This window comes from Telmatherina bonti, assembly GCF_933228915.1.
Source record: "Telmatherina bonti genome assembly, chromosome: 16".
Lineage (NCBI taxonomy): Eukaryota > Metazoa > Chordata > Actinopteri > Atheriniformes > Telmatherinidae > Telmatherina > Telmatherina bonti.
In genome coordinates, this window is record NC_136614.1 from 3,786,409 (window position 1) to 3,812,016 (window position 25,608).

The window sequence follows — 25,608 nt, forward strand, 5'->3', positions numbered from 1 at the left end:
GGTTTGTAGTCTGTACCCTGGTCTGGCCTATGGCCTGGACCGTGGTCTGGACCCTAGTCTGGACTCTGGTCTGGTTTCTTTCCTGGACCCTGTTCTGGTTTCTGGTCTGGTTTTTGGTCTGGCCTCAGGTATGGACCCTGATCTGGGTCTAGTCTTGGTCTGATCTCTGGTCTGGACCCTGATCCGGACCGTGGTCTCGCCTCTGGTCTGGTTTCTGGTCTGGACCCTGGTCTGGCCTATGGCCTGGACCGTGGTCTGGACCCTGGTCTGGACCCTTGCCTTTTTTTCCTGGACCCTGTTCTGGTTTCTGGTCTGGTTTTTGGTCTGGCCTCTGGTCTGGACCCTGGTCTGGTTTCTGGTCTGGTTTGTGGTCTGGACCCTGGTCTGGTTTCGGGTCAGGACACTGGTCTGGTTTCTGGTCAGGACCCTGGTCTGGCCTCTGGCCTGGACCGTGGTCTGGACCCTTGCCTTTTTTTCCTGGACCCTGTTCTGGTTTCTGGTCTGGTTTTTGGTCTTGCCTCTGGTCTGGACCCTGGTCTGGTTTCTGGTCTTGCTTTTGGTCTGGCCTCTGGTCTGGACCCTGGTCTGGTTTCTGGTCTGGACCCTGGTCTGGTTTCTGGTCAGGACCCTGGTCTGGCCTCTGGCCTGGACCGTGGTCTGGACCCTTGTCTGTACTCTGGTCTGGTTTTTGGTCTGGACCCTGGTCTCGTTTCTGGTCTTGTTTTTGGTCTGGCCTCTGGTCTGGACCCTGATCTGGACCCTGGCCTGGACCCTGGTCAGGTTTCAGGTGTGGACCCTGGTCTGGACCCTGGTCAGGTTTCAGGTGTGGACCCTGGTCAGGTTTCAGGTGTGGACCCTGGCCTGGACCCTGGTCAGGTTTCAGGTGTGGACCCTGGTCTGGACCCTGGTCAAGTTTCAGGTCTGGACCCTGGCCTGGACCCTGGTCTGGTTTTCTAGTCTGGACCCTGGCCTGGACCCTGTTCTGGTTTCTGGTCTGGTTTTTGGTCTGGCCTCTGATCTGGACCCTGATCTGGACCCTGGTCTGGTTTCTGGTCTGGTTTGTGGTCTGGACCCTGGTCTGGTTTCTGGTCAGGACACTGGTCTGGTTTGTGGTCTGGACCCTTGTCGGGTTTCTCGTCTGGACCCTGGTCTGGATTCTGGACTGGTTTCTGGTCTAGACCCTGGTCTGGTGTCTGGTCTGGACCCTGGTCTGACCTCTGGTCTGGTTTTTGGTCTGGACCCTGGTCTCGTTTCTGGTCTTGTTTTTGGTCTGGCCTCTGGTCTGGACCCTGATCTGGACCCTGGTCTGGACTCTGGTCTGGTTTCAGGTCTGGACCCTGGTTGGGTTTCTCATCTGGATCCTGGTCTGGATTCTGGTCTGGTTTCTGGTCTGGACCCTGGCCTGGACCCTGGTCTGGTTTCTCATCTGGCCCTGGCCTGGACCCTGGTCTGGTTTCTGGTCTGGTTTTCTAGTTTAGAGCCTGGCCTGGACCCTGGTCAGGTTTCAGGTATGGACCCTGGTTGGGTTTCTCATCTGGACCCTGGTTTGGATTCTGGTCTGGTTTCTGGTCTGGACCCTGGCCTGGACCCTGGTCTGGTTTCTCATCTGGCCCTGGCCTGGACCCTGGTCTGGTTACTGGTCTGGTTTTCTTGTCTTGAACCTGGCCTGGACCCTGGTCAGGTTTCAGGTGTGGACCCTGGTCTGGACCCTGGTCAAGTTTCAGGTCTGGACCCTGGTCTGGACCCTGGTCGGGTTTCTCATCTGGACCCTGGTCTGGTTTGTGGTCTGTACCCTGGTCTGGGCTATGGCCTGGACCGTGGTCTGGACCCCGGTCTGGACCTTAGTCTGGACTTTCCTCTGGTTTCTTTCCTGGACCCTGTTCTGGTTTCTGGTCTGGTTTTTGGTCTGGCCTCTGATCTGGACCCTGGTCTGGTTTCTGGTCTTGTTTTTGGTCTGGCCTCTGGTCTGGACCCTGGTCTGGTTTCTGGTCTGGACCCTGGTCCTGCCTCTGGTCTAGGCCCTGGTCTGGTTTCTGGTCTGGTTTTCTGGTCTGGATCCTGGCCTGGACCCTGGTCAGGTTGCAGGTGTGGACCCTGGTCTGGACCCTGGTTGGGTTTCTCATCTGGACCCTGGTCTGGTTTGTGGTCTGGACCCTGGTCTGGCCTATGGCCTGGACCGTGGTCTGGACCCTAGTCTGGACTCTGGTCTGGTTTCTTTCCTGGACCCTGTTCTGGTTTCTGGTCTGGTTTTTGGTCTGGCCTCTGGTCTGGACCCTGATCTGGACCCTGGTCTGGACTCTGGTCTGGTTTCAGGTCTGGACCCTGGTTGGGTTTCTCATCTGGACCCTGGTCTGGATTCTGGTCTGGTTTCTGGTCTGGACCCTGGTCTGGCCTCTGGCCTGGACCGTGGTCTGGACTCTGGTCTGGTTTCAGTTCTGGACCTTGGCCTGGACCCTCGTCTGGACTCTGGTCTGGTTTCTGGTCTGGACCCTGGTCTGGTTTCTGGTCTGGTTTGTGGTCTGGACCCTGGTCTGGTTTCTGGTCAGGACACTGGTCTGGTTTGTGGTCTGGACCCTTGTCGGGTTTCTCGTCTGGACCCTGGTCTGGATTCTGGACTGGTTTCTGGTAAAGACCCTGGTCTGGTTTCTGGTCTGGACCCTGGTCTGACCTCTGGTCTGGTTTTTGGTCTGGACCCTGGTCTCGTTTCTGGTCTTGTTTTTGGTCTGGCCTCTGGTCTGGACCCTGATCTGGACCCTGGTCCTGCCTCTGGTCTAGGCCCTGGTCTGGTTTCTGGTCTGGTTTCTTGTCTGGACCCTGGTCTGGATTCTGGTCTGGTTTCTGGTCTGGACCCTGGCCTGGACCCTGGTCTGGTTTCTCATCTGGACCCTGGTCTGGTTTCTGGTCTGGTTTTCTAGTCTTGACCCTGGCCTGGACCCTGGTCAGGTTTCAGGTATGGACCCTGATCTGGGTCTTGTCTTGGTCTGATCTCTGGTCTGGACCCTGATCCGGACCGTGGTCTCGCCTCTGGTCTGGTTTCTGGTCTGGACCCTGGTCTGGCCTATGGCCTGGACCGTGGTCTGGACCCTGGTCTGGACCCTTGCCTTTTTTTCCTGGACCCTGTTCTGGTTTCTGGTCTGGTTTTTGGTCTGGCCTCTGGTCTGGACCCTGGTCTGGTTTCTGGTCTTGCTTTTGGTCTGGCCTCTGGTCTGGACCCTGGTCTGGTTTCTGGTCTGGACCCTGGTCTGGTTTGTGGTCTGGACCCTTGTCGGGTTTCTCGTCTGGACCCTGGTCTGGATTCTGGACTGGTTTCTGGTCTGGACCCTGGTCTGGTTTCTGGTCAGGACCCTGGTCTGGCCTCTGGCCTGGACCGTGGTCTGGACCCTTGTCTGTACTCTGGTCTGGTTTTTGGTCTGGTCCCTGGTCTCGTTTCTGGTCTTGTTTTTGGTCTGGCCTCTGGTCTGGACCCTGATCTGGACCCTGGCCTGGACCCTGGTCAGGTTTCAGGTGTGGACCCTGGCCTGGACCCTGGCCAGGTTTCAGTTGTGGTCCCTGGCCTGGACCCTGGTCAGGTTTCAGGTGTGGACCCTGGTCTGGACCCTGGTCAGGTTTCAGGTGTGGACCCTGGCCTGGACCCTGGTCAGGTTTCAGGTGTGGACCCTGGTCTGGACCCTGGTCAAGTTTCAGGTCTGGACCCTGGTCTGGACCCTGGTCTGGACTCTGGTCTGGTTTCTGTTCTGAACCCTGGTCGGGTTTCTCGTCTGGACCCTGATCTGGACCCTGGTCTGGATTCTGGTCTGGTTTCTGGTCTGGACCCTGGTCTGGTTTCTCATCAGGACCCTGGCCTGGACCCTGGTCTGGTTTCTGGTCAGGTTTCTCATCTGGACCCTGGTCTGGCTTGTGGCCTGGACCCTGGTCTGGCCTATGGTCTGGACCCTGTTCTGGTTTCTGATCTGGTTTTTGGTCTGGCCTCTGGTCCGGATCCTGATCTGGACCCTGGTCTGGTTTCTCATCTGGACCCTGGCCTGGACCCTGGTCTGGTTTCTGGTCTGGTTTTCTAGTCTTGACCCTGGCCTGGACCCTGGTCAGGTTTCAGGTATGGACCCTGATCTGGGTCTAGTCTTGGTCTGATCTCTGGTCTGGACCCTGATCCGGACCGTGGTCTCGCCTCTGGTCTGGTTTCTGGTCTGGCCTATGGCCTGGACCGTGGTCTGCATCCTGGTCTGGACCCTTGCCTTTTTTTCCTGGACCCTGTTCTGGTTTCTGGTCTGGTTTTTGGTCTGGCCTCTGGTCTGGACCCTGGTCTGGTTTCTGGTCTTGCTTTTGGTCTGGCCTCTGGTCTGGACCCTGGTCTGGTTTCTGGTCTGGACCCTGGTCCTGCCTCTGGTCTAGGCCCTGGTCTGGTTTCTGGTCTGGACCCTGGTCTGGTTTCTGGACTGGTTTCTCGTATGAACCCTGGTCTGGACTCTGATCTGGCCTCTGTTCTGCACCCTGGTTGGGTTTCTCATCTGGACCCTGGTCTTGATTCTGGTCTGGTTTCTGGTCTGGACCCTGGCCTGGACCCTGGTCTGGTTTCTCATCTGGACCCTGGCCTGGACCCTGGTCAGGTTTCAGGTGTGGACCCTGGCCTGGACCCTGGTCAGGTTTCAGGTGTGGACCCTGGTCTGGACCCTGGCCTGGACCCTGGTCAGGTTTCAGGTGTGGACCCTGGTCTGGACCCTGGTCAGGTTTCAGGTGTGGACCCTGGCCTGGACCCTGGTCAGGTTTCAGGTGTGGACCCTGGTCTGGACCCTGGTCAGGTTTCAGGTGTGGACCCTGGCCTGGACCCTGGTCAGGTTTCAGGTGTGGACCCTGGTCTGGACCCTGGTCAAGTTTCAGGTCTGGACCCTGGTCTGGACTCTGGTCTGGTTTCTGTTCTGAACCCTGGTCTGGTTTCTGGTCTGGACCGTGGTCTGGTGTCTGTTCAGGACCCTGGTTGGGTTTCTCGTCTGGACCCTGATCTGGACCCTGGTCTGGATTCTGGTCTGGTTTCTGGTCTGGACCCTGGTCTGGTTTCTCATCAGGACCCTGGCCTGGACCCTGGTCTGGTTTCTGGTCAGGTTTCTCATCTGGACCCTGGTCTGGTTTGTGGCCTGGACCCTGGTCTGGCCTATGGTCTGGACCCTGTTCTGGTTTCTGGTCTGGTTTTTGGTCTTGCCTCTGGTCTGGACCCTGGTTTGGTTTCTGGTCTGGACCCTGGTCCTTCCTCTGGCCTCGACCCTGGTCTGGTTTCTGGACTGGTTTCTAGTATGGACCCTGGTCTGGTTTCTTATCTGGACCCTGGCCTGGACCCTGGTCTGGTTTCTGGTCTGGACCCTGGTCTGGTTTTTGGTTTGGATCCTGGTCTGGACCCATGTCTGGTTTCTGGTCAGGACCCTGGTCTGGCCTCTGGCCTGGACCGTGGTCTGGACCCTTGTCTGTACTCTGGTCTGGTTTTTGGTCTGGACCCTGGTCTCGTTTCTGGTCTTGTTTTTGGTCTGGCCTCTGGTCTGGACCCTGATCTGGACCCTGGTCTGGACTCTGGTCTGGTTTCAGGTCTGGACCCTGGTTGGGTTTCTCATCTGGATCCTGGTCTGGATTCTGGTCTGGTTTCTGGTCTGGACCCTGGCCTGGACCCTGGTCTGGTTTCTCATCTGGACCCTGGCCTGGACCCTGGTCTGGTTTCTGGTCTGGTTTTCTAGTCTTGACCCTGGCCTGGACCCTGGTCAGGTTTCAGGTATGGACCCTGGTCTTGACCCTGGTCTGGATTCTGGTCTGGTTTCTGGTCTGGACCCTGGCCTGGACCCTGGTCTGGTTTCTCATCTGGACCCTGGCCTGGACCCTGGTCTGGTTACTGGTCTGGTTTTCTAGTCTTGACCCTGGCCTGGACCCTGGTCAGGTTTCAGGTGTGGACCCTGGTCTGGACCCTGGTCAAGTTTCAGGTCTGGACCCTGGTCTGGACCCTGGTCGGGTTTCTCATCTGGACCCTGGTCTGGTTTGTGGTCTGTACCCTGGTCTGGGCTATGGCCTGGACCGTGGTCTGGACCCCGGCCTGGACCTTAGTCTGGACTTTCCTCTGGTTTCATTCCTGGACCCTGTTCTGGTTTCTGGTCTTGTTTTTGGTCTGGCCTCTGGTCTGGACCCTGGTCTGGTTTCTGGTCTGGACCCTGGTCCTGCCTCTGGTCTAGGCCCTGGTCTGGTTTCTGGTCTGGTTTTCTGGTCTGGATCCTGGCCTGGACCCTGGTCAGGTTGCAGGTGTGGACCCTGGTTGGGTTTCTCATCTGGACCCTGGCCTGGACCCTGATCTGGTTTCTGGTCTGGTTTTTGGTCTGGACCCTGGTCAGGTTTCAGGTCTGGACCCTTGTCTTTACTCTGGTCTGGTTTTTCGGTCTGGACCCTGGTCTCGTTTCTGGTCTTTTTTTTGGTCTGGTTTGTGGTCTGGACCCTGGTCTGGTTTCTGGTCAGGACCATGGTCTGGTTTGTGGTCTGGACCCTGGTCAGGTTTCTCGTCTGGACCCTGGTCTGGATTCTGGACTGGTTTCTGGTCTGGACCCTGGTCAGGTTTCAGGTCTGGACCCTTGTCTTTACTCTGGTCTGGTTTTTCGGTCTGGACCCTGGTCTCGTTTCTGGTCTTTTTTTTGGTCTGGTTTGTGGTCTGGACCCTGGTCTGGTTTCTGGTCAGGACCATGGTCTGGTTTCTGGTCAGGACCATGGTCTGGTTTGTGGTCTGGACCCTGGTCAGGTTTCTCGTCTGGACCCTGGTCTGGATTCTGGACTGGTTTCTGGTCTGGACCCTGGTCTGGTTTCTGGCCTGGACCGTGGTCTGGACCCTTGTCTGTACTCTGGTCTGGTTTTTGGTCTGGACCCTGGTCTGGCCTCTGGCCTGGACCGTGGTCTGGACCTTTGTCTTTACTCTGGTCTGGTTTCTGGTCTGGACCCTGGCCTGGACCCTGGTCTGGTTTCTCATCTGGACCCTGGCCTGGACCCTGGTCTGGTTACTGGTCTGGTTTTCTAGTCTTGACCCTGGCCTGGACCCTGGTCAGGTTTCAGGTGTGGACCCTGGTCTGGACCCTGGTCAAGTTTCAGGTCTGGACCCTGGTCTGGACCCTGTTCGGGTTTCTCATCTGGACCCTGGTCTGGTTTGTGGTCTGTACCCTGGTCTGGGCTATGGCCTGGACCGTGGTCTGGACCCCGGCCTGGACCTTAGTCTGGACTTTCCTCTGGTTTCATTCCTGGACCCTGTTCTGGTTTCTGGTCTTGTTTTTGGTCTGGCCTCTGGTCTGGACCCTGGTCTGGTTTCTGGTCTGGACCCTGGTCCTGCCTCTGGTCTAGGCCCTGGTCTGGTTTCTGGTCTGGTTTTCTGGTCTGGATCCTGGCCTGGACCCTGGTCAGGTTGCAGGTGTGGACCCTGGTTGGGTTTCTCATCTGGACCCTGGCCTGGACCCTGATCTGGTTTCTGGTCTGGTTTTTGGTCTGGACCCTGGTCAGGTTTCAGGTCTGGACCCTTGTCTTTACTCTGGTCTGGTTTTTCGGTCTGGACCCTGGTCTCGTTTCTGGTCTTTTTTTTGGTCTGGTTTGTGGTCTGGACCCTGGTCTGGTTTCTGGTCAGGACCATGGTCTGGTTTGTGGTCTGGACCCTGGTCAGGTTTCTCGTCTGGAGCCTGGTCTGGATTCTGGACTGGTTTCTGGTCTGGACCCTGGTCAGGTTTCAGGTCTGGACCCTTGTCTTTACTCTGGTCTGGTTTTTCGGTCTGGACCCTGGTCTCGTTTCTGGTCTTTTTTTTGGTCTGGTTTGTGGTCTGGACCCTGGTCTGGTTTCTGGTCAGGACCATGGTCTGGTTTCTGGTCAGGACCATGGTCTGGTTTGTGGTCTGGACCCTGGTCAGGTTTCTCGTCTGGACCCTGGTCTGTACTCTGGTCTGGTTTTTGGTCTGGACCCTGGTCTGGCCTCTGGCCTGGACCGTGGTCTGGACCTTTGTCTTTACTCTGGTCTGGTTTCTGGTCTGGACCCTGGCCTGGACCCTGGTCTGGTTTCTGGTCTGGTTTGCTAGTCTGGACCCTGGTCAAGTTTCAGGTCTGGACCCTTGTCTTTACTCTGGTCTGTTTTTTTTTTCTGGACCCTGGTCTCGTTTCTGGTCTTTTTTTTGGTCTGGTTTGTGGTCTGGACCCTGGTCTGGTTTCTGGTCAGGACCATGGTCTGGTTTGTGGTCTGGACCCTGGTCAGATTTCTCGTCTGGATCCTGGTCTGGATTCTGGACTGGTTTCTGGTCTGGACCCTGGTCTGGTTTCTGGTCTGGACCGTGGTCTGGACCCTTGTCTGTACTCTGGTCTGGTTTTTGGTCTGGACCCTGGTCTGGCCTCTGGCCTGGACCGTGGTCTGGACCCTTGTCTTTACTCTGGTCTGGCTTTTGGTCTGGACCCTGGTCTCGTTTCTGGTCTTTTTTTTGGTCTGGCCTCTGGTCTTGACCCTGGTCTGGTTTCTGGTCTGGACCCTGGTCCTGCCTCTGGTCTAGGCCCTGGTCTGGTTTCTGGTCAAGTTTCTGGTCTGGACCCTGGTCGGGTTTCTCATCTGGACTCTGGTCTGGTTTGTAGTCTGTACCCTGGTCTGGCCTATGGCCTGGACCCTGGTCTGGTTTCTGGTCTGGTTTTTGGTCTGGCCTCTGGTCTGGACCCTGGTCTGGTTTCTGGTCTGGACCCTGGTCCTGCCTCTGGTCTAGGCCCTGGTCTGGTTTCTGGTCTGGTTTCTTGTCTGGACCCTGGTCTGGATTCTGGTCTGGTTTCTGGTCTGGACCCTGGCCTGGACCCTGGTCTGGTTCCTCATCTGGACCCTGGCCTGGACCCTGGTCTGGTTTCTGGTCTGATTTGCTAGTCTGGACCCTGGTCAGGTTTCAGGTCTGGACCCTTGTCTTTACTCTGGTCTGGTTTTTCGGTCTGGACCCTGGTCTCGTTTCTGGTCTTTTTTTTGGTCTGGTTTGTGGTCTGGACCCTGGTCTGGTTTCTGGTCAGGACCATGGTCTGGTTTGTGGTCTGGACCCTGGTCAGGTTTCTCGTCTGGACCCTGGTCTGGATTCTGGACTGGTTTCTGGTCTGGACCCTGGTCTGGTTTCTGGCCTGGACCGTGGTCTGGACCCTTGTCTGTACTCTGGTCAGGTTTCTCGTCTGGACCCTGGTCTGGATTCTGGACTGGTTTCTGGTCTGGACCCTGGTCAGGTTTCAGGTCTGGACCCTTGTCTTTACTCTGGTCTGGTTTTTCGGTCTGGACCCTGGTCTCGTTTCTGGTCTTTTTTTTGGTCTGGTTTGTGGTCTGGACCCTGGTCTGGTTTCTGGTCAGGACCATGGTCTGGTTTCTGGTCAGGACCATGGTCTGGTTTGTGGTCTGGACCCTGGTCAGGTTTCTCGTCTGGACCCTGGTCTGTACTCTGGTCTGGTTTTTGGTCTGGACCCTGGTCTGGCCTCTGGCCTGGACCGTGGTCTGGACCTTTGTCTTTACTCTGGTCTGGTTTCTGGTCTGGACCCTGGCCTGGACCCTGGTCTGGTTTCTGGTCTGGTTTGCTAGTCTGGACCCTGGTCAAGTTTCAGGTCTGGACCCTTGTCTTTACTCTGGTCTGTTTTTTTTTTCTGGACCCTGGTCTCGTTTCTGGTCTTTTTTTTGGTCTGGTTTGTGGTCTGGACCCTGGTCTGGTTTCTGGTCAGGACCATGGTCTGGTTTGTGGTCTGGACCCTGGTCAGATTTCTCGTCTGGATCCTGGTCTGGATTCTGGACTGGTTTCTGGTCTGGACCCTGGTCTGGTTTCTGGTCTGGACCGTGGTCTGGACCCTTGTCTGTACTCTGGTCTGGTTTTTGGTCTGGACCCTGGTCTGGCCTCTGGCCTGGACCGTGGTCTGGACCCTTGTCTTTACTCTGGTCTGGCTTTTGGTCTGGACCCTGGTCTCGTTTCTGGTCTTTTTTTTGGTCTGGCCTCTGGTCTTGACCCTGGTCTGGTTTCTGGTCTGGACCCTGGTCCTGCCTCTGGTCTAGGCCCTGGTCTGGTTTCTGGTCAAGTTTCTGGTCTGGACCCTGGTCGGGTTTCTCATCTGGACTCTGGTCTGGTTTGTAGTCTGTACCCTGGTCTGGCCTATGGCCTGGACCCTGGTCTGGTTTCTGGTCTGGTTTTTGGTCTGGCCTCTGGTCTGGACCCTGGTCTGGTTTCTGGTCTGGACCCTGGTCCTGCCTCTGGTCTAGGCCCTGGTCTGGTTTCTGGTCTGGTTTCTTGTCTGGACCCTGGTCTGGATTCTGGTCTGGTTTCTGGTCTGGACCCTGGCCTGGACCCTGGTCTGGTTCCTCATCTGGACCCTGGCCTGGACCCTGGTCTGGTTTCTGGTCTGATTTGCTAGTCTGGACCCTGGTCAGGTTTCAGGTCTGGACCCTTGTCTTTACTCTGGTCTGGTTTTTCGGTCTGGACCCTGGTCTCGTTTCTGGTCTTTTTTTTGGTCTGGTTTGTGGTCTGGACCCTGGTCTGGTTTCTGGTCAGGACCATGGTCTGGTTTGTGGTCTGGACCCTGGTCAGGTTTCTCGTCTGGACCCTGGTCTGGATTCTGGACTGGTTTCTGGTCTGGACCCTGGTCTGGTTTCTGGCCTGGACCGTGGTCTGGACCCTTGTCTGTACTCTGGTCTGGTTTTTGGTCTGGACCCTGGTCTGGCCTCTGGCCTGGACCGTGGTCTGGACCTTTGTCTTTACTCTGGTCTGGTTTCTGGTCTGGACCCTGGCCTGGACCCTGGTCTGGTTTCTGGTCTGGTTTGCTAGTCTGGACCCTGGTCAAGTTTCAGGTCTGGACCCTTGTCTTTACTCTGGTCTGGTTTTTGGTCTGGACCCTGGTCTGGCCTCTGGCCTGGACCGTGGTCTGGACCCTTGTCTTTACTCTGGTCTGGTTTCTGGTCTGGACCCTGGTCTGGTTTCTGGTTTGGACCCTGGTCTGGACCCATGTCTGGTTTCTGGTCTGGACCCTGGTCTGGTTTCTGGTCTGGACCCTGGTCTGGTTTCTGGTCTGGTGTTTGGTCTGGACCCTGGTCGGGTTTCTGGTCTGGACCCTGGTCTGGTTTCTGGTCTGGTGTTTGGTCTGGACTCTGGTCGGGTTTCTGGTCTGGACCCTGGTCTGGTTTCTGGTCTGGACCCTGGTCTTGTTTCTGGTCTGGACCCTGGTCTGGTTTCTGGTCTGGACCCTGGTCTGGTTTCTGGTCTGGACCCTGGCCTTTACCCTGGTCAGGTTTCAAGTCTGGACCCTGTTCAGGTTTCAGGTCTGGACCCTGGTCGGGTTTCTCGTCTGGACCGTGGTCTGGATTATGGTCTGGTTTCTGGTCTGGACCCTGGTCTGGTTTCTGGTCTGGTTTTCTGGTCTGGACCCTGGCCTGGACCCTGGTCGGGTTTCTGGTCTCGTTTTCTGCTCTGGACCCCAGCCTGGACCCTTGTCAGGTTCCCGGTGTGGACCCTGGTCTGGACCCTGGTCGGGTTTCTCATCTGGACTCTGGTCTGGTTTGTAGTCTGTACCCTGGTCTGGCCTATGGCCTGGACCGTGGTCTGGACCCTAGTCTGGACTCTGGTCTGGTTTCTTTCCTGGACCCTGTTCTGGTTTCTGGTCTGGTTTTTGGTCTGGCCTCTGGTCTGGACCCTGGTCTGGTTTCTGGTCTGGACCCTGGTCCTGTCTCTGGTCTAGGCCCTGGTCTGGTTTCTGGTCTGGTTTCTTGTCTGGACCCTGGTCTGTTTTCTGGACTGGTTTCTAGTATGAACCCTGGTCTGGACCTTGGTCTGGTTTCAGGTCTGGACCCTGGTCAGGTTTCAGGCCTGGACCCTGGTCTGGACCCTGGTCGGGTTTCTCATCTGGACCCTGGTCTGGATTCAGGTCTGGTTTCTGGTCTGGACCCTGGTTGGGTTTCTCATCTGGACCCTGGTCTGGTTTGTGGTCTGGACCCTGGTCTGGTTTCTGGTCAGGACCCTGGTCTGGTTTGTGGTCTGGACCCTTGTCAGGTTTCTCGTCTGGACCCTGGTCTGGATTCTGGACTGGTTTCTGGTCTGGGCCCTGGTCTGGTTTCTGGCCTGGACCGTGGTCTGGACCCTTGTCTGTACTCTGGTCTGGTTTTTGGTCTGGACCCTGGTCTCGTTTCTGGTCTTTTTTTTTGGTCTGGCCTCTGGTCTGGACCCTGATCTGGACCCTGGTCTGGACTCTGGTCTGGTTTCAGGTCTGGACCCTGGTTGGGTTTCTCATCTGGACCCTGGTCTGGATTCTGGTCTGGTTTCTGGTCTGGACCCTGGCCTGGACCCTGGTCTGGTTTCTCATCTGGACCCTGGTCTGGTTTCTGGTCTGATTTGCTAGTCTGGACCCTTGTCTTTACTCTGGTCTGGTTTTTGGTCTGGACCCTGGTCTCGTTTCTGGTCTTGTTTTTGGTCTGGACCCTGGTCTCGTTTCTGGTCTTTTTTTTGGTCTGGCCTCTGGTCTGGACCCTGATCTGGACCCTGGTCTGGACCCTGATCTGTGCCCTGGTCTGGTTTCTGGTCTGGTTTTAGATCTGTCCTCTTGTCTGGACCCTGGTCTGCACCCTGGCCTGGACCTTCGTCTGGTTTTTGGTCTGGACCCTGGTCTGGCCTCTGGCCTAGACCGTGGTCTGGACCCTGGTCTGGACCCTCGTCTGGACTCTGGTCTGGTTTCTGGTCTGGACCCTGATCTGGTTTCTGGTCTGGTTTTTGGTCTGGACCCTGGTCTCGTTTCTGGTCTTTTTTTTGGTCTGGCCTCTGGTCTTGACCCTGGTCTGGTTTCTGGTCTGGACCCTGGTCCTGCCTCTGGTCTAGGCCCTGGTTTGGTTTCTGGTCTGGACCCTGATCTGGACCCTGGTCTGGACTCTGGTCTGGTTTCAGGTCTGGACCCTGGTTGGGTTTCTCATCTGGACCCTGGTCTGGATTCTGGTCTGGACCCTGGCCTGGACCCTGGTCTGGTTTCTCATCTGGACCCTGGCCTGGACCCTGGTCTGGTTTCTGGTCTGGTTTTCTAGTCTGGACCCTGGTCAAGTTTCAGGTCTGGACCCTGGTCTGGACCCTGGTCGGGTTTCTCATCTGGACCCTGGTCTGGTTTGTGGTCTGGACCCTGGTCTGGCCTATGGCCTGGACCCTGGTCTGGACCCTAGTCTGGACTCTGCTTTGGTTTCTTGCCTGGACCCTGTTCTGGTTTCTGGTCTGGTTTTTGGTCTGGCCTCTGGTCTGGACCATGATCTGGACCCTGGTCTGGTTTCTGGTCTTGTTTTTCGTCTGGCCTCTGGTCTTGACCCTGGTCTGGTTTCTGGTCTGCACCCTGGTCCTGCCTCTGGTCTAGGCCCTGGTTTGGTTTCTGGTCTGGTTTCTGGTCTGGACCCTGGTCTGGCCTCTGGCCTAGACCGTGGTCTGGTTTTTGGTCTGGACCCTGATCTGGTTTCTGGTCAGGTTTCTCGTTTGGACCCTGGTCGGGTCTGTCGTCTGGATCCTGGTCTGGTCTCTGGTCCGGACCCTGGTCAGGTTTCAGATCTGGACCCTGGTCTGGACCCTTCCCTGGACCCTGGTCGGGTTTCTCTTCTGGACCCTTGTCTGGTTTCTGGTCTGGACCCTGGTCTGGTTTGTGGTATGGACCCTGGTCTGGCCTCTCGCCTGGAACGTGGTCTGGATCGTGGTCTGGACCCTAGTCTTGACTCTTCCCTGGTTTCTGGCCTAGACCCTAGTCTGGTTTCTGGTCTTTTTTTGTGTCTGGCCTCTGGTCTGGACCCTGATCTGGACCCTGGTCTGGTTTCTGGTCTGGTTTTTGATCTGGCCTCTTGTCTGGACCCTGGTCTGCACCCTGGCCTGGACCTTCGTCTGGTTTTTGGTCTGGACCCTGGTCTGCACCCTGGCCTGGACCTTCGTCTGGTTTTTGGTCTGGACCCTGGTCTGGCTTCTGGCCTGGACCGTGGTCTGGACCCTGGTCTCGTTTCTGGTCTTTTTTTTGGTCTGGCCTCTGGTCTGGACCCTGATCTGGACCCTGGTCTGGACCCTGATCTGTGCCCTGGTCTGGTTTCTGGTCGGGTTTTTGATCTGTCCTCTTGTCTGGACCCTGGTCTGCACCCTGGCCTGGACCTTCGTCTGGTTTTTGGTCTGGACCCTGGTCTGGCCTCTGGCCTAGACCGTGGTCTGGACCCTGGTCTGGACCCTCATCTGGACTCTGGTCTGGTTTCTGGTCTGGACCCTGATCTGGTTTCTGGTCTGGTTTTTGGTCTGGACCCTGGTCTGGTTTCTGGTCTGGACCCTGGTCTGGACCATGGTCTGGTTTCTGGTCTGGACCCTGGTCTGGTTTCTGGTCTGGACCCTGGTCTGGTTTCTGGTCTGGACCCTGGTCTGGTTTCTGGTCTGGACCCTGGTCTGGACCATGGTCTGGTTTCTGGTCTGGACCCTGGTCTGGTTTCTGGTCTGGACCCTGGTCTGGTTTCTGGTCTGGACCCTGGTCTGGACCATGGTCTGGTTTCTGGTCTGGACCCTGGTCTGGACCATGGTCTGGTTTCTGGTCTGGACCCTGGTCTGGTTTCTGGTCTGGACCCTGGTCTGGACCATGGTCTGGTTTCTGGTCTGGACCCTGGTCTGGACCATGGTCTGGTTTCTGGTCTGGACCCTGGTCTGGAGCAGGTGGGTCAACATAAAGCCAGGTGTGCTGGACAGGAAGTTGGAACTCTTTTGACCCTCCAGAATAAGAGTAGAAACCAGATCCGTGTGAAATAAGAGAATAAAATCAGAACAGTAGAAATCATTACAGTGATAAACATGCAGAACTAACTCAGACCCGTTAGTTCTTCAGACCCGTTAGTTCTTCAGACCCGTTAGTTCTTCAGACCAGGTCCGTATCTCTCCTGAATTCTGACCAACCAACAGATGTTTGGCTCAAACACATGCGTCTGTTCTAACACGGTAATAAATAAAACTACAGTAGAATTTTATATTAAACTGAATAAAGAGTAAAGATTTAAAGCCTGAAATGAAAGAGATTAAAAATCAAACAAATGAACCAGCCAGAAGTTTGTTAATTTTCCATTTTTAAATGAAGTTTTGTTTCATAATAAAATGAAAAGTTAAAATCCATGACTCTGTAAGTCTGCTGGCTTCCGTCCAGTTCATGTGGAAAAGCAGAAATGCTGTGTCCTGTGTGGACGAGCCGAGGAGAGTACAGCATGGAGTTTCTGGCAGCCATTCATCATGCTGATTAGCTGTTTGGCTCCTGCTGCGCTCCTCTCACCTCCCAGCTGCTGGTGAATATGGAGGATCAGCATGAGCTAATGAGTCCTGCTGGAAGGGATCTGAGCTTGGCTTCACCTGTTCTTCTCTTTCAGATCACCAGACTGCATCACGTATCTGTTCCAGCGCTTCCCCGTGAGTATCGTCTCCCTGGAAATAAATTCCTCCGTGTTTTTCACCGTATCCAGAAGCAAGTGTTGTTTAAATGAAGTTTTCTGGTGCAGAAAACGCCGGGAAGGATTTTACAGCAAACGTAAAACATCCTCCATCATTCTGAGGGATTAGTCATGAAAACACGAGCTTTATTTTAAAACAAAGCGGTTTTTAGGGTCATGACGCGTTTATCACCGTATTCTGTTTGTTACATGAATTCAGTTTAATCTCCGCTCTGGAGTCTGAACCACTTCAAAGACTTTAATGTTTGTTTTGATTTCATTCATTAGAAACAGATATGATAGAAAAAGACTTTACTGTTGGTTGTTGTGGAATCCAGCAAAGTGGATCATCCCAAGGAGAGGAGGAGGATGATGATGATGATGATGATGATTAAGAAGGAGGATGATGATGATGATGATGATTAAGGAGGATGATGATGATGATGATGAAGATGATGATGGATGATGATGATGGTGAAGGATGATGATGAAGATGATCATGGATGATGAAGATGATGATGATGATGAAGATGATGACGATGATGATGATGATGATTAAGAAGGAGGATGATGATGATGATGATGAAGATGATGATGGTGAAGGATGATGATGAAGATGATCATGGATGATGAAGATGATGATGATGATGATGAAGATGATGATGGATGATGATGATGGTGAAGGATGATGATGACGATGGATGGATGATGATGATGATGACGGGTGATGATGATGATGAAGGATGACGGGTGATGATGATGATGATGAAGGATGATGATGATGATGAAGGATAGATGGTTCATCATGGTGTGAGTGTGTTAAGCGTCTTCAGATGGCGTTGCCGTGACCTGACACCATATAAATAAAGTTGAAATGAGTGTGTCTGTGTGACGGTGCAGCAGCTCCGTGCTGAACTCACCTGTCTGCAGGTAACCTGAGTCACTGTCCCGCCTCCATCCTTTCAGCATGTGAGCTACTGCGTGGTGTCCGTCCCCCCATGCTGTCCTGACCTGCCCCTGGTGCAGAACGCGGTCCAGGTCCCGTCCTGTCCCAGCAGCTCCATGCAGGGGGAAGACATGTATGTCTTCCGCAGGACTGAACCCAGGTGGGTCTGGACTCTTCCCTGATTGGGCGTTGATGAGGTGGAGGCGGGTCATTATCTCCATGAGTCTGACGACTCGGTCAGGTGTCCTGTTCCCTCTGCAGCACGGTGACGGTGAGGGCAGCCCTGGTCCAGGACCGGTTGGCCGTTTCTGGACTCGTAAGGGATCTGGACCGGAATGGGTTCCTTCTGCAAGACCTGGACTCCTTTTACCAGACCCAGGCGGATCCGGTCAGTCTGCAGACACACCCCTGCAGAGAGGGGGACTGTCCGAGCTGAGACATAGTTGTGTTGCACACATAGACTCCAGGTAACCTCGAGCCGACCGCTGGTCCCCTGTGGCGGCGACGTCTGGTTGGAATGTCTGGCTTGTCAGCTCCCCACGGTGCTTTCTCTGTTCCGTTTGTTTTACCTGAAACACGCTGACTGATCTGGATCATGTGGACCCAGATCAGTCCAAACCCCAGAGAAGGAGGACCTATGTGTGTGTGTGTGTGTGTGTGTGTGTGTGTGTGTGTGGAACTTCATGACTGTTCCCGGACCTGCAGTCTGAGCATGCTCAGTCAGCTCGGCGACACTTTTTAACCGTGTGCTTTCCCCAGGATGCAGTGCTGCTGCAGGCCTTCGTTGCTCAGGTGGACGGTCGGGTTGTGGGCATCGTCATCATCGGAGATGAGCAGGTATACGTTGGGATGAGACTTCTTGTAGAAGTAGAAGGTGATGTGTTGCATCTAGAAGAAGCCTGACAAAGCATGCAGGTCTGGGAATTTAAACCTACTCATGTCCCTGATCCTGTTCTCTGGTCTGAGGAACCAGGAGGGGAGATAAACCACATGCAGGCCTGACTACAGCTGCTTTCACGTGTACTGCTTCACTCTGAGGACATCATGACACCCAATCAGATCAACAACTGCTGCAGCCAATCAGGAACAAGCAGGAGTGTTTATCATGGTTTCAGTTGTTTATCTGTAAATCTTTAGCTCTAGGCTCAGAAACCACTGCGTGAAGTTAAAAAGAGCGAAGACGTCGGCTCCACGCCCCACTGTGGGACGCTTTGGACGGCCAACAGCTTGGAAAACTTCATGCTTGGTTCAGGAGATGTTTGTTTGTGGTTTCCAGGATGTGGACTACCTCCGGGCCCACTACAACATCGAGAACTTCATCTACTTCAGCTATCATGGCTACGAGGAGCACGCCGTCATCCGCCATTTTGTCATTAAATGCTGCTTCCAGAACCTCACCAGACATGTGATTAAAGAGGTCCTGCGTATGGCCCACAGATCCTGCCTGTACCACCGAGTCTACCCACCCCACCACAGCCAACAGGTGAGTCCACAGGAGGCCCCCCAATCAGTGTGAACTGGGTGTAAACTGGTGTAAACTGATGTAAACTGGGTGTAAGCTGATGTAAACTGGGTATAAACTGATGTAAACTGGGTGTAAACTGGTGTAAACTGGGTTAAACTGGGTGTAAGCTGATGTAAACTGGGTGTAAACTGGTGTAAACTGGGTTAAACTGGTGTAAACTGGGTGTAAACTGGTGTAATCTACTGTAAACTGGGTGTAAAACGGGTGTAAACTGGATGTAAACTGGTGTAATCTACTGTAAACTGGGTGTAAAACGGGTGTAAACTGGATGTAAACTGGTGTAATCTACTGTAAACTGGTGTAAAATGGGTGTAAACTGGTGTAATCTACTGTAAACTGGGTGTAAAATGGGTGTAAACTGGTGTAATCTACTGTAAACTGGGTGTAAAATGGGTTTAAACAGAGTGTAAACTGCTGTAAACTGGTGTAAACTGGGTGTAAACTGGGTGTATAATTCGTGTAAACTGGGTGTAAAATGGGTTTAAACAGAGTGTAAACTGCTGTAAACTGGTGTAAACTGGGTGTAAACTGCTGTAAACTGGTGTAAACTGGGTGTAAACTGGTAAACTGGTGTAAACTGGGTGTAAACTGGTAAACTGGTGTAAACTGGGTGTAAACTGGTAAACTGGTGTAAACTGGTGTAAACTGGGTGTAAAATGGGTTTAAACAGAGTGTAAACTGCTGTAAACTGGTGTAAACTGGGTGTATAATTCGTGTAAACTGGGTGTAAAATGGGTTTAAACAGAGTGTAAACTGCTGTAAACTGGTGTAAACTGGGTGTAAACTGGTAAACTGGTGTAAACTGGGTGTAAAACGGGTGTAAACTGGATGTAAACTGGTGTAATCTACTGTAAACTGGTGTAAAATGGGTGTAAACTGGTGTAATCTACTGTAAACTGGGTGTAAAATGGGTTTAAACAGAGTGTAAACTGCTGTAAACTGGTGTAAACTGGGTGTAAACTGGGTGTATAATTCGTGTAAACTGGGTGTAAAATGGGTTTAAACAGAGTGTAAACTGCTGTAAACTGGGTGTAAACTGGTAAACTGGTGTAAACTGGGTGTAAACTGGTAAACTGGTGTAAACTGGGTGTAAACTGGTAAACTGGTGTAAACTGGTGTAAACTGGGTGTAAAATGGGTTTAAACAGAGTGTAAACTGCTGTAAACTGGTGTAAACTGGGTGTATAATTCGTGTAAACTGGGTGTAAAATGGGTTTAAACAGAGTGTAAACTGCTGTAAACTGGTGTAAACTGGGTGTAAACTGGTAAACTGGTGTAAACTGGGTGTAAACTGGTGTAAACTGGGTGTAAACTGGTAAACTGGTGTAAACTGGGTGTAAAATGGGTTTAAACAGAGTGTAAACTGCTGTAAACTGGTGTAAACTGGGTGTAAACTGGGTGTATAATTCGTGTAAACTGGGTGTAAATTGGGATAAACTGGTTTGTTTCTTCTGCTGTCTGATTCTCATCACTCCTTCGGATTTACTCGTTTACTTTCCACATTCCACTCATCCAGGTTTCGGACTAGCAGCATCCACTGTTCACATTGCTTCAGACATATTTCCTGTTGTCTTGGGGAGTGGTGGGCTCCTCTTTCCACAAGGTTAAACCTGCATCTGGGCTAGATTTGTGTTTGACTTCCCACATTATTATTATCCACCTCTTCACAACCAGAGAGGAGAGGAAGCACTGATGCAGAGTCTCCACTTCCTCTGATTATTATCTTCATAAACCAAGATGATGATGAAGCAAAAGTTAACTAATCAGCCGCTTCTTCTCCTAATCATGTCTTCCTCCTCTCTCTCTCTGAATTCATCATGTCCTTCTCTTCCCTTCAGACTTCCTGTGTCCACTCTCCGCTTGCTGTTCTGAAATGTGCCGTCCCCATCCGTCCTCGACAGCAGATCATCTTCCCGCTGGAGGAGCTTGGCATCAACATGCCATCTCGACGGATCATAGAGAAACAGGTGGGTTCAGAAGCAGCGAAGCAGAACACGAAGCAGCTGGAAGACACGAAGCAGCGGGAAGACACGAAGCAGCGGGAAGACACGAAGCAGCTGGAAGACACGAAGCAGCGGGAAGACACGAAGCAGCTGGAAGACACGAAGCAGCTGGAAGACACGAAGCAGCTGGAAGACACGAAGCAGCGGGAAGACACGAAGCAGCTGGAAGACACGAAGCAGCTGGAAGACACGAAGCAGCTGGAAGACACGAAGCAGCGGGAAGACACGAAGCAGCGGGAAGACACGAAGCAGCGGGAAGACACGAAGCAGCTGGAAGACACGAAGCAGCGGGAAGACACGAAGCAGCTGGAAGACACGAAGCAGCTGGAAGACGCGAAGCAGCGGGAAGACGCGAAGCAGCGGGAAGACACGGAGCAGCGGGAAGACGCGGGAAGACGCGGAGCAGCGGGAAGACGCGGAGCAGCGGGAAGACGCGAAGCAGCGGGAAGACACGAAGCAGCGGGAAGACACGAATCAGCGGGAAGACGCGGGAAGACGCGGAGCAGCGGGAAGACACGAAGCAGCGGGAAGACACGAATCAGCGGGAAGACGCGGGAAGACGCGGAGCAGCGGGAAGACGCGAAGCAGCGGGAAGACGCGAATCAGCGGGAAGACGCGAAGCAGCGGGAAGACGCGGAGCAGCGGGAAGACACGGAGCAGCGGGAAGACGCGAATCAGCGGGAAGACACGGAGCAGCGGGAAGACGCGAAGCAGCGGGAAGACGCGAAGCAGCGGGAAGACGCGGAGCAGCGGGAAGACACGAAGCAGCGGGAAGACACGGAGCAGCGGGAAGACGCGGAGCAGCGGGAAGACGCGAAGCAGCGGGAAGACGCGAATCAGCGGGAAGACGCGAAGCAGCGGGAAGACACGGAGCAGCGGGAAGACGCGAATCAGCGGGAAGACGCGAAGCAGCGGGAAGACGCGGAGCAGCGGGAAGACGCGGAGCAGCTGGAAGACGCGGAGCAGCGGGAAGACGCGGAGCAGCGGGAAGACGCGAAGCAGCGGGAAGACGCGGAGCAGCGGGAAGACGCGAAGCAGCGGGAAGACGCGGAGCAGCGGGAAGACGCGGAGCAGCGGGAAGACGCGAAGCAGCGGGAAGACGCGGAGCAGCGGGAAGACGCGGAGCAGCGGGAAGACGGGAAGCAGCTGGAAGACGCGGAGCAGCGGGAAGACGCGGAGCAGCGGGAAGACGCGGAGCAGCGGGAAGACGCGAAGCAGCGGGAAGACGCGAAGCAGCGGGAAGACGCGGAGCAGCGGGAAGACGCGGAGCAGCGGGAAGACGCGAAGCAGCGGGAAGACGCGAAGCAGCGGGAAGACGCGAAGCAGCGGGAAGACGCGGAGCAGCGGGAAGACACGAAGCAGAAGACGAAGCAGCGGGAAGACACGAAGCAGAAGACGAAGCAGCGGGAAGACGCGGAGCAGCGGGAAGACGGGAAGCAGCGGGAAGCAGCGGGAAGCAGCGGGAAGACGGGAAGCAGCGGGAAGACGCGAAGCAGCGGGAAGACGCGGGAAGACGCGGAGCAGCGGGAAGACGCGGAGCAGCGGGAAGACGCGAAGCAGAAGACGAAGCAGCGGGAAGACACGAAGCAGAAGACGAAGCAGCGGGAAGACACGAAGCAGAAGACGAAGCAGCGGGAAGACGGGAAGCAGCGGGAAGCAGCGGGAAGACGGGAAGCAGCGGGAAGACGCGAAGCAGCGGGAAGACGCGGGAAGACGCGGAGCAGCGGGAAGCAGCGGGAAGACGCGGAGCAGCGGGAAGACGCGGAGCAGCGGGAAGACGCGGAGCAGCGGGAAGACGCGGAGCAGCGGGAAGAGAAAGCTGATCTCCTACATGTCACAGCATTCTACTGAGTCCTAACTCTCTTCTGCCACACATAGCAGGTTAAAACACAGAGCTGATGAAGCCTTTCAGTTTGTTGTAGAACTTGCTTCCTCCGGAGAGGAAGAGCTGCATCTTCTGCAGATATTTTACTAAGCAGTGGAACACGTCTTCAGGCCACGTTTCAACAAGCCTGATTTTGGTTTTTTTGCATTTTAATTCAATGTTTTGTTGCTTTTTATATGTACTTTGAATATTAATAGCATGGTGTCTGATATATTTTTCCAAAACATATTTGATGTTTTCATCTGGTGAGATGTGCAGAGGACAATCAGCTGTCTGCACGAAGAAACCTGACATGTCACTTTAGCTGCTTCACATCACTCAGATCATGTTTTACACATGGAAGAAAGTGTTGGGTCATATGTACATAAAAGCAGTGGAAACGTTGTGTTGAAGCCTGTTTGGAAACATCTGATGGCCAGATTTAATGGTCCTTATGAGCAACCTGCAGGCAGGGGAAGTGTTGTGTCCTGCCTTCATGTCTGAGTTCTGAATGATGGAAACACGTTTACTGGATTATTTCAGGATGAAACATGACCTCCTTCTCTCTTCTTTCCTCTCAGCCTCCGTTTGCTCTCAGCCTCATCAGCAGGAAGCTGACACTGGAGCCAAAGGTCACCATCAACGCCAGGATTGTGGTGGTGGGAGCGTCGGACACGGCTTTATCCTTCCTGGAGGTGCTTTGTTTGAGGTGAGTCTGAACCTGAATTCTGTCAGATCCGTCAGGACTTCTGCGGTAGAAAGGACCAACGTCACATATAACCAGATTACAGGTTCATCTTTTACAGAATTTGCTTCTTTAAATACAAATGATTTATTACATAAACCAAAGCTTACATACATGTATTGTTCACGTCTGATGCAGCACGATGAGAAGCCGTCCTTGGAGATGAAATTGACCTATTTGTCCGTAGACAAGATGATGCAGGAGGTCTAATGGAAGCTCTTTATTTCCCTCACCTGGAACGCAGTCATACAGGTGACATCTGGGGGAGATTAACGCTCCAGTATGCCGTGAAAAGCAGCAGATAGCTGCCTGGCAACCAGAGAGGCTGACGTGGTGCTACTGCTGCATGCAGCTGTGAGACGTCTGCTGTGGAGTCGGGCCAGTCCCCCCCCCCGACTCTAACACCCCGCTTCAGGGATCTTCTGCAGTGATCTGTGTTTGCTGCCACTAATGAGTTGACTAATGAGGCTGTTAGTGTCCGCTGAACCAACGCTGAGGAGGAAGCACATTCAGAGGGTGAAAGATGGGTCAGTTCTGGCTTGCTGGGGTCCCCCTTATCAGCTTTGTCCAAATACCCCCCCCCCCCCCCACCCCCAGCCCAACACTGGTCTCATTGTGCTGCCTGAATCGAGCCCAGCAGCAGCTCCATCACCAGCTGGGTCAGGTCAGACAGATAAAGGGGTCTCGGGTGCTTTGATGGGCGTACAGCGCTGCTGCCTGCCACCAGCTGATAACCGAGCTAACCCAGAGTCCATCCCCACATCACATGAACTTATATCGAAGATCATTTTACTAACAGAGAAAAATCCCACGGTTTCCCGTCCTGAGCAGAGATATGGCTGGATGAGCTGACGTCACCTGGTTTGGAACTGCTGCTAAGATGCTTGAATCAAAGTCAAGTCTCTTGTATTTCAATTTCATTAAAATATTTTCTGAGACTTATTTCTGTGTTTCTGGATGCTGCAGCATAGAACTGTACTGTCCAGACCTTAACACATCATATCTCCATGGAAGTCAAGCAGCCTGTGTATATACAGATACCTGCTGGTTGTTCCTGAACAACCCCTCTGGTTCCCAATCACCCCCCTGGTTCTTCAGGAACAACATAATGTCCATTCACTCGGCTGGACTGGTGACAGTGTAAAGAGTCAACGTGTGGATGTGTTCAGCAGCGTCTGACCTCCTGCTGCTGTCGATGCGAAGCTGGTGGGTGATGATTTTCCATCCAGATGAGATAAGAGCAAAGCGGGAATGGAACAATAAGGCTGCCAGCTGCTGCTATCAACTGTATGATGACCTCCAGGATGCAACAAAAAGGTCATTTGCATCCTAACAGATGGTTTATGCCGTCAGCAGTTGACAAACACAGGCCCAAACCGAGGAGGTTTGATGATCAGGAGCTGTCAGCCAGATGCAGAAGTCCCATCCATTAAGACAATCCAACATGGAGGGTCTGGAGGAAGTTCAGGATGAAATGAAAACCCATGTTAAATGTAAAATTTATTTAGGAGAAAAGGAACTGGATGGATGATGGATGGATGGATGAATGATAGATGGATCATGGATGGATGGATGATGGATGAATGATAGATGGATGAATGATGGATGGATGAATGATGGATGGATAATGGCTGGATGGATGATGGATGGATGGATGGATGATGGATGGATGGATGAATGATAGATGGATCATGGATGGATGGATGATGGATGAATGATAGATGGATGAATGATGGATGGATAATGGCTGGATGGATGATGGATGGATGGATGGATGGATGGATGATGGATGATGGATGAATGATGGATGGATGATGGATGGATGGATGAATGGATGATTGATGGATGGATGATGGATGGATGGATGATAGGTGGATGAAGGATGATGGATGGATGGATGGATGAATGGATGATGGATGGATGGATGGATGATAGATGGATGGATGAATGGATGATGGATGGATGGATGGATGGATGAATGGATGATGGATGGATGGATGGATGAATGGATGGATGATAGATGGATGGATGATAGGTGGATGGATGGATAGATGAATGGATGATAGGTGGATGGATGGATAGATGAATGGATGATTGATGGATGGATGATGGATGGTTGATAGATGGATGAATGATGGGTGGATGATGATAGGTGGATGATGTTAAGAATGGATGGATGGATGATGGATGATTGGTTGGATGGATGATAGATGGATGATGGATGGATGGATGGATGGATGATGGCTGTATGATGGATGATGGATGATTGGTTGGATGGATGATAGATGGATGATGGATGGATGGATGGATGCATGATGGATGATGGATGGATGATAGATGGATTATGGATGGATGGATGGATGAATGGATTCGATGGATGGATGATGTATAGATGGATGGATGGATGATGGATGAATGATAGATGGATTATGGATGGATGGATGGATGATGGATGAATGGATGGATGGATGGATGGTTGATGGATGAATGATAGATGGATGAATGATGGATGGATGGATGGATGATGGATAGATGGATGAATGGATGATTGATGGATGGATGATGGCTGGATGACGGGTGGATGATAAATGAATGATGGGTGGATGACGGGTGGATGATAGATGGATGATGGGTGGAGGACGGGTAGATGACGGGTGGATGATAGATGAATGATGGGTGGATGACGGGTAGATGACGGGTGGATGATAGATGAATGATGGGTGGATGACGGGTGGATGATAGATGGATGATAGGTGGAGGACGGGTGGATGATAGATGGATGACGGGTGGATGATAGATGGATGATGGGTGGATGACGGGTGGATGATAGATGGATGATGGGTGGAGTACGGGTGGATGACGGGTGGATGATAGATGGATGATGGGTGGTTGATAGATGAATGATGGGTGGATGATAGATGGATGACAGATGGATGATGGGTGGATGACGGGTGGATGATAGATGGATGATGGGTGGATAACGGGTGGATGATGGGTTGATGATAGGTGGATGATGCGTGGAGGACGGGTGGATGATAGATGGATGACGGGTGGATGATGGGTTGATGATAGATGGATGATGGGTGGATGACAGGTGGATGA

At 53.4% G+C, this 25,608-nt stretch overlaps 1 protein-coding gene across 1 annotated transcript in view; it reads left to right on the forward strand.

Annotated features, from left to right (window-relative positions):
* The window catches only part of LOC306767601 (cilia- and flagella-associated protein 61-like), a gene marked incomplete at both ends in the record, with an annotated part of 111,903 nt that overhangs the window by 56,992 nt on the left and 29,303 nt on the right, over positions 1–25,608 (forward strand). The window contains 7 exons of the mRNA XM_079255676.1: positions 15,365–15,404; positions 16,391–16,530; positions 16,632–16,758; positions 17,130–17,207; positions 17,647–17,853; positions 19,733–19,861; positions 22,343–22,470. Coding sequence (XP_079111802.1) covers positions 15,365–15,404; positions 16,391–16,530; positions 16,632–16,758; positions 17,130–17,207; positions 17,647–17,853; positions 19,733–19,861; positions 22,343–22,470 — 849 coding nt within the window. The remainder of the gene's footprint in view (positions 1–15,364; positions 15,405–16,390; positions 16,531–16,631; positions 16,759–17,129; positions 17,208–17,646; positions 17,854–19,732; positions 19,862–22,342; positions 22,471–25,608) is intronic.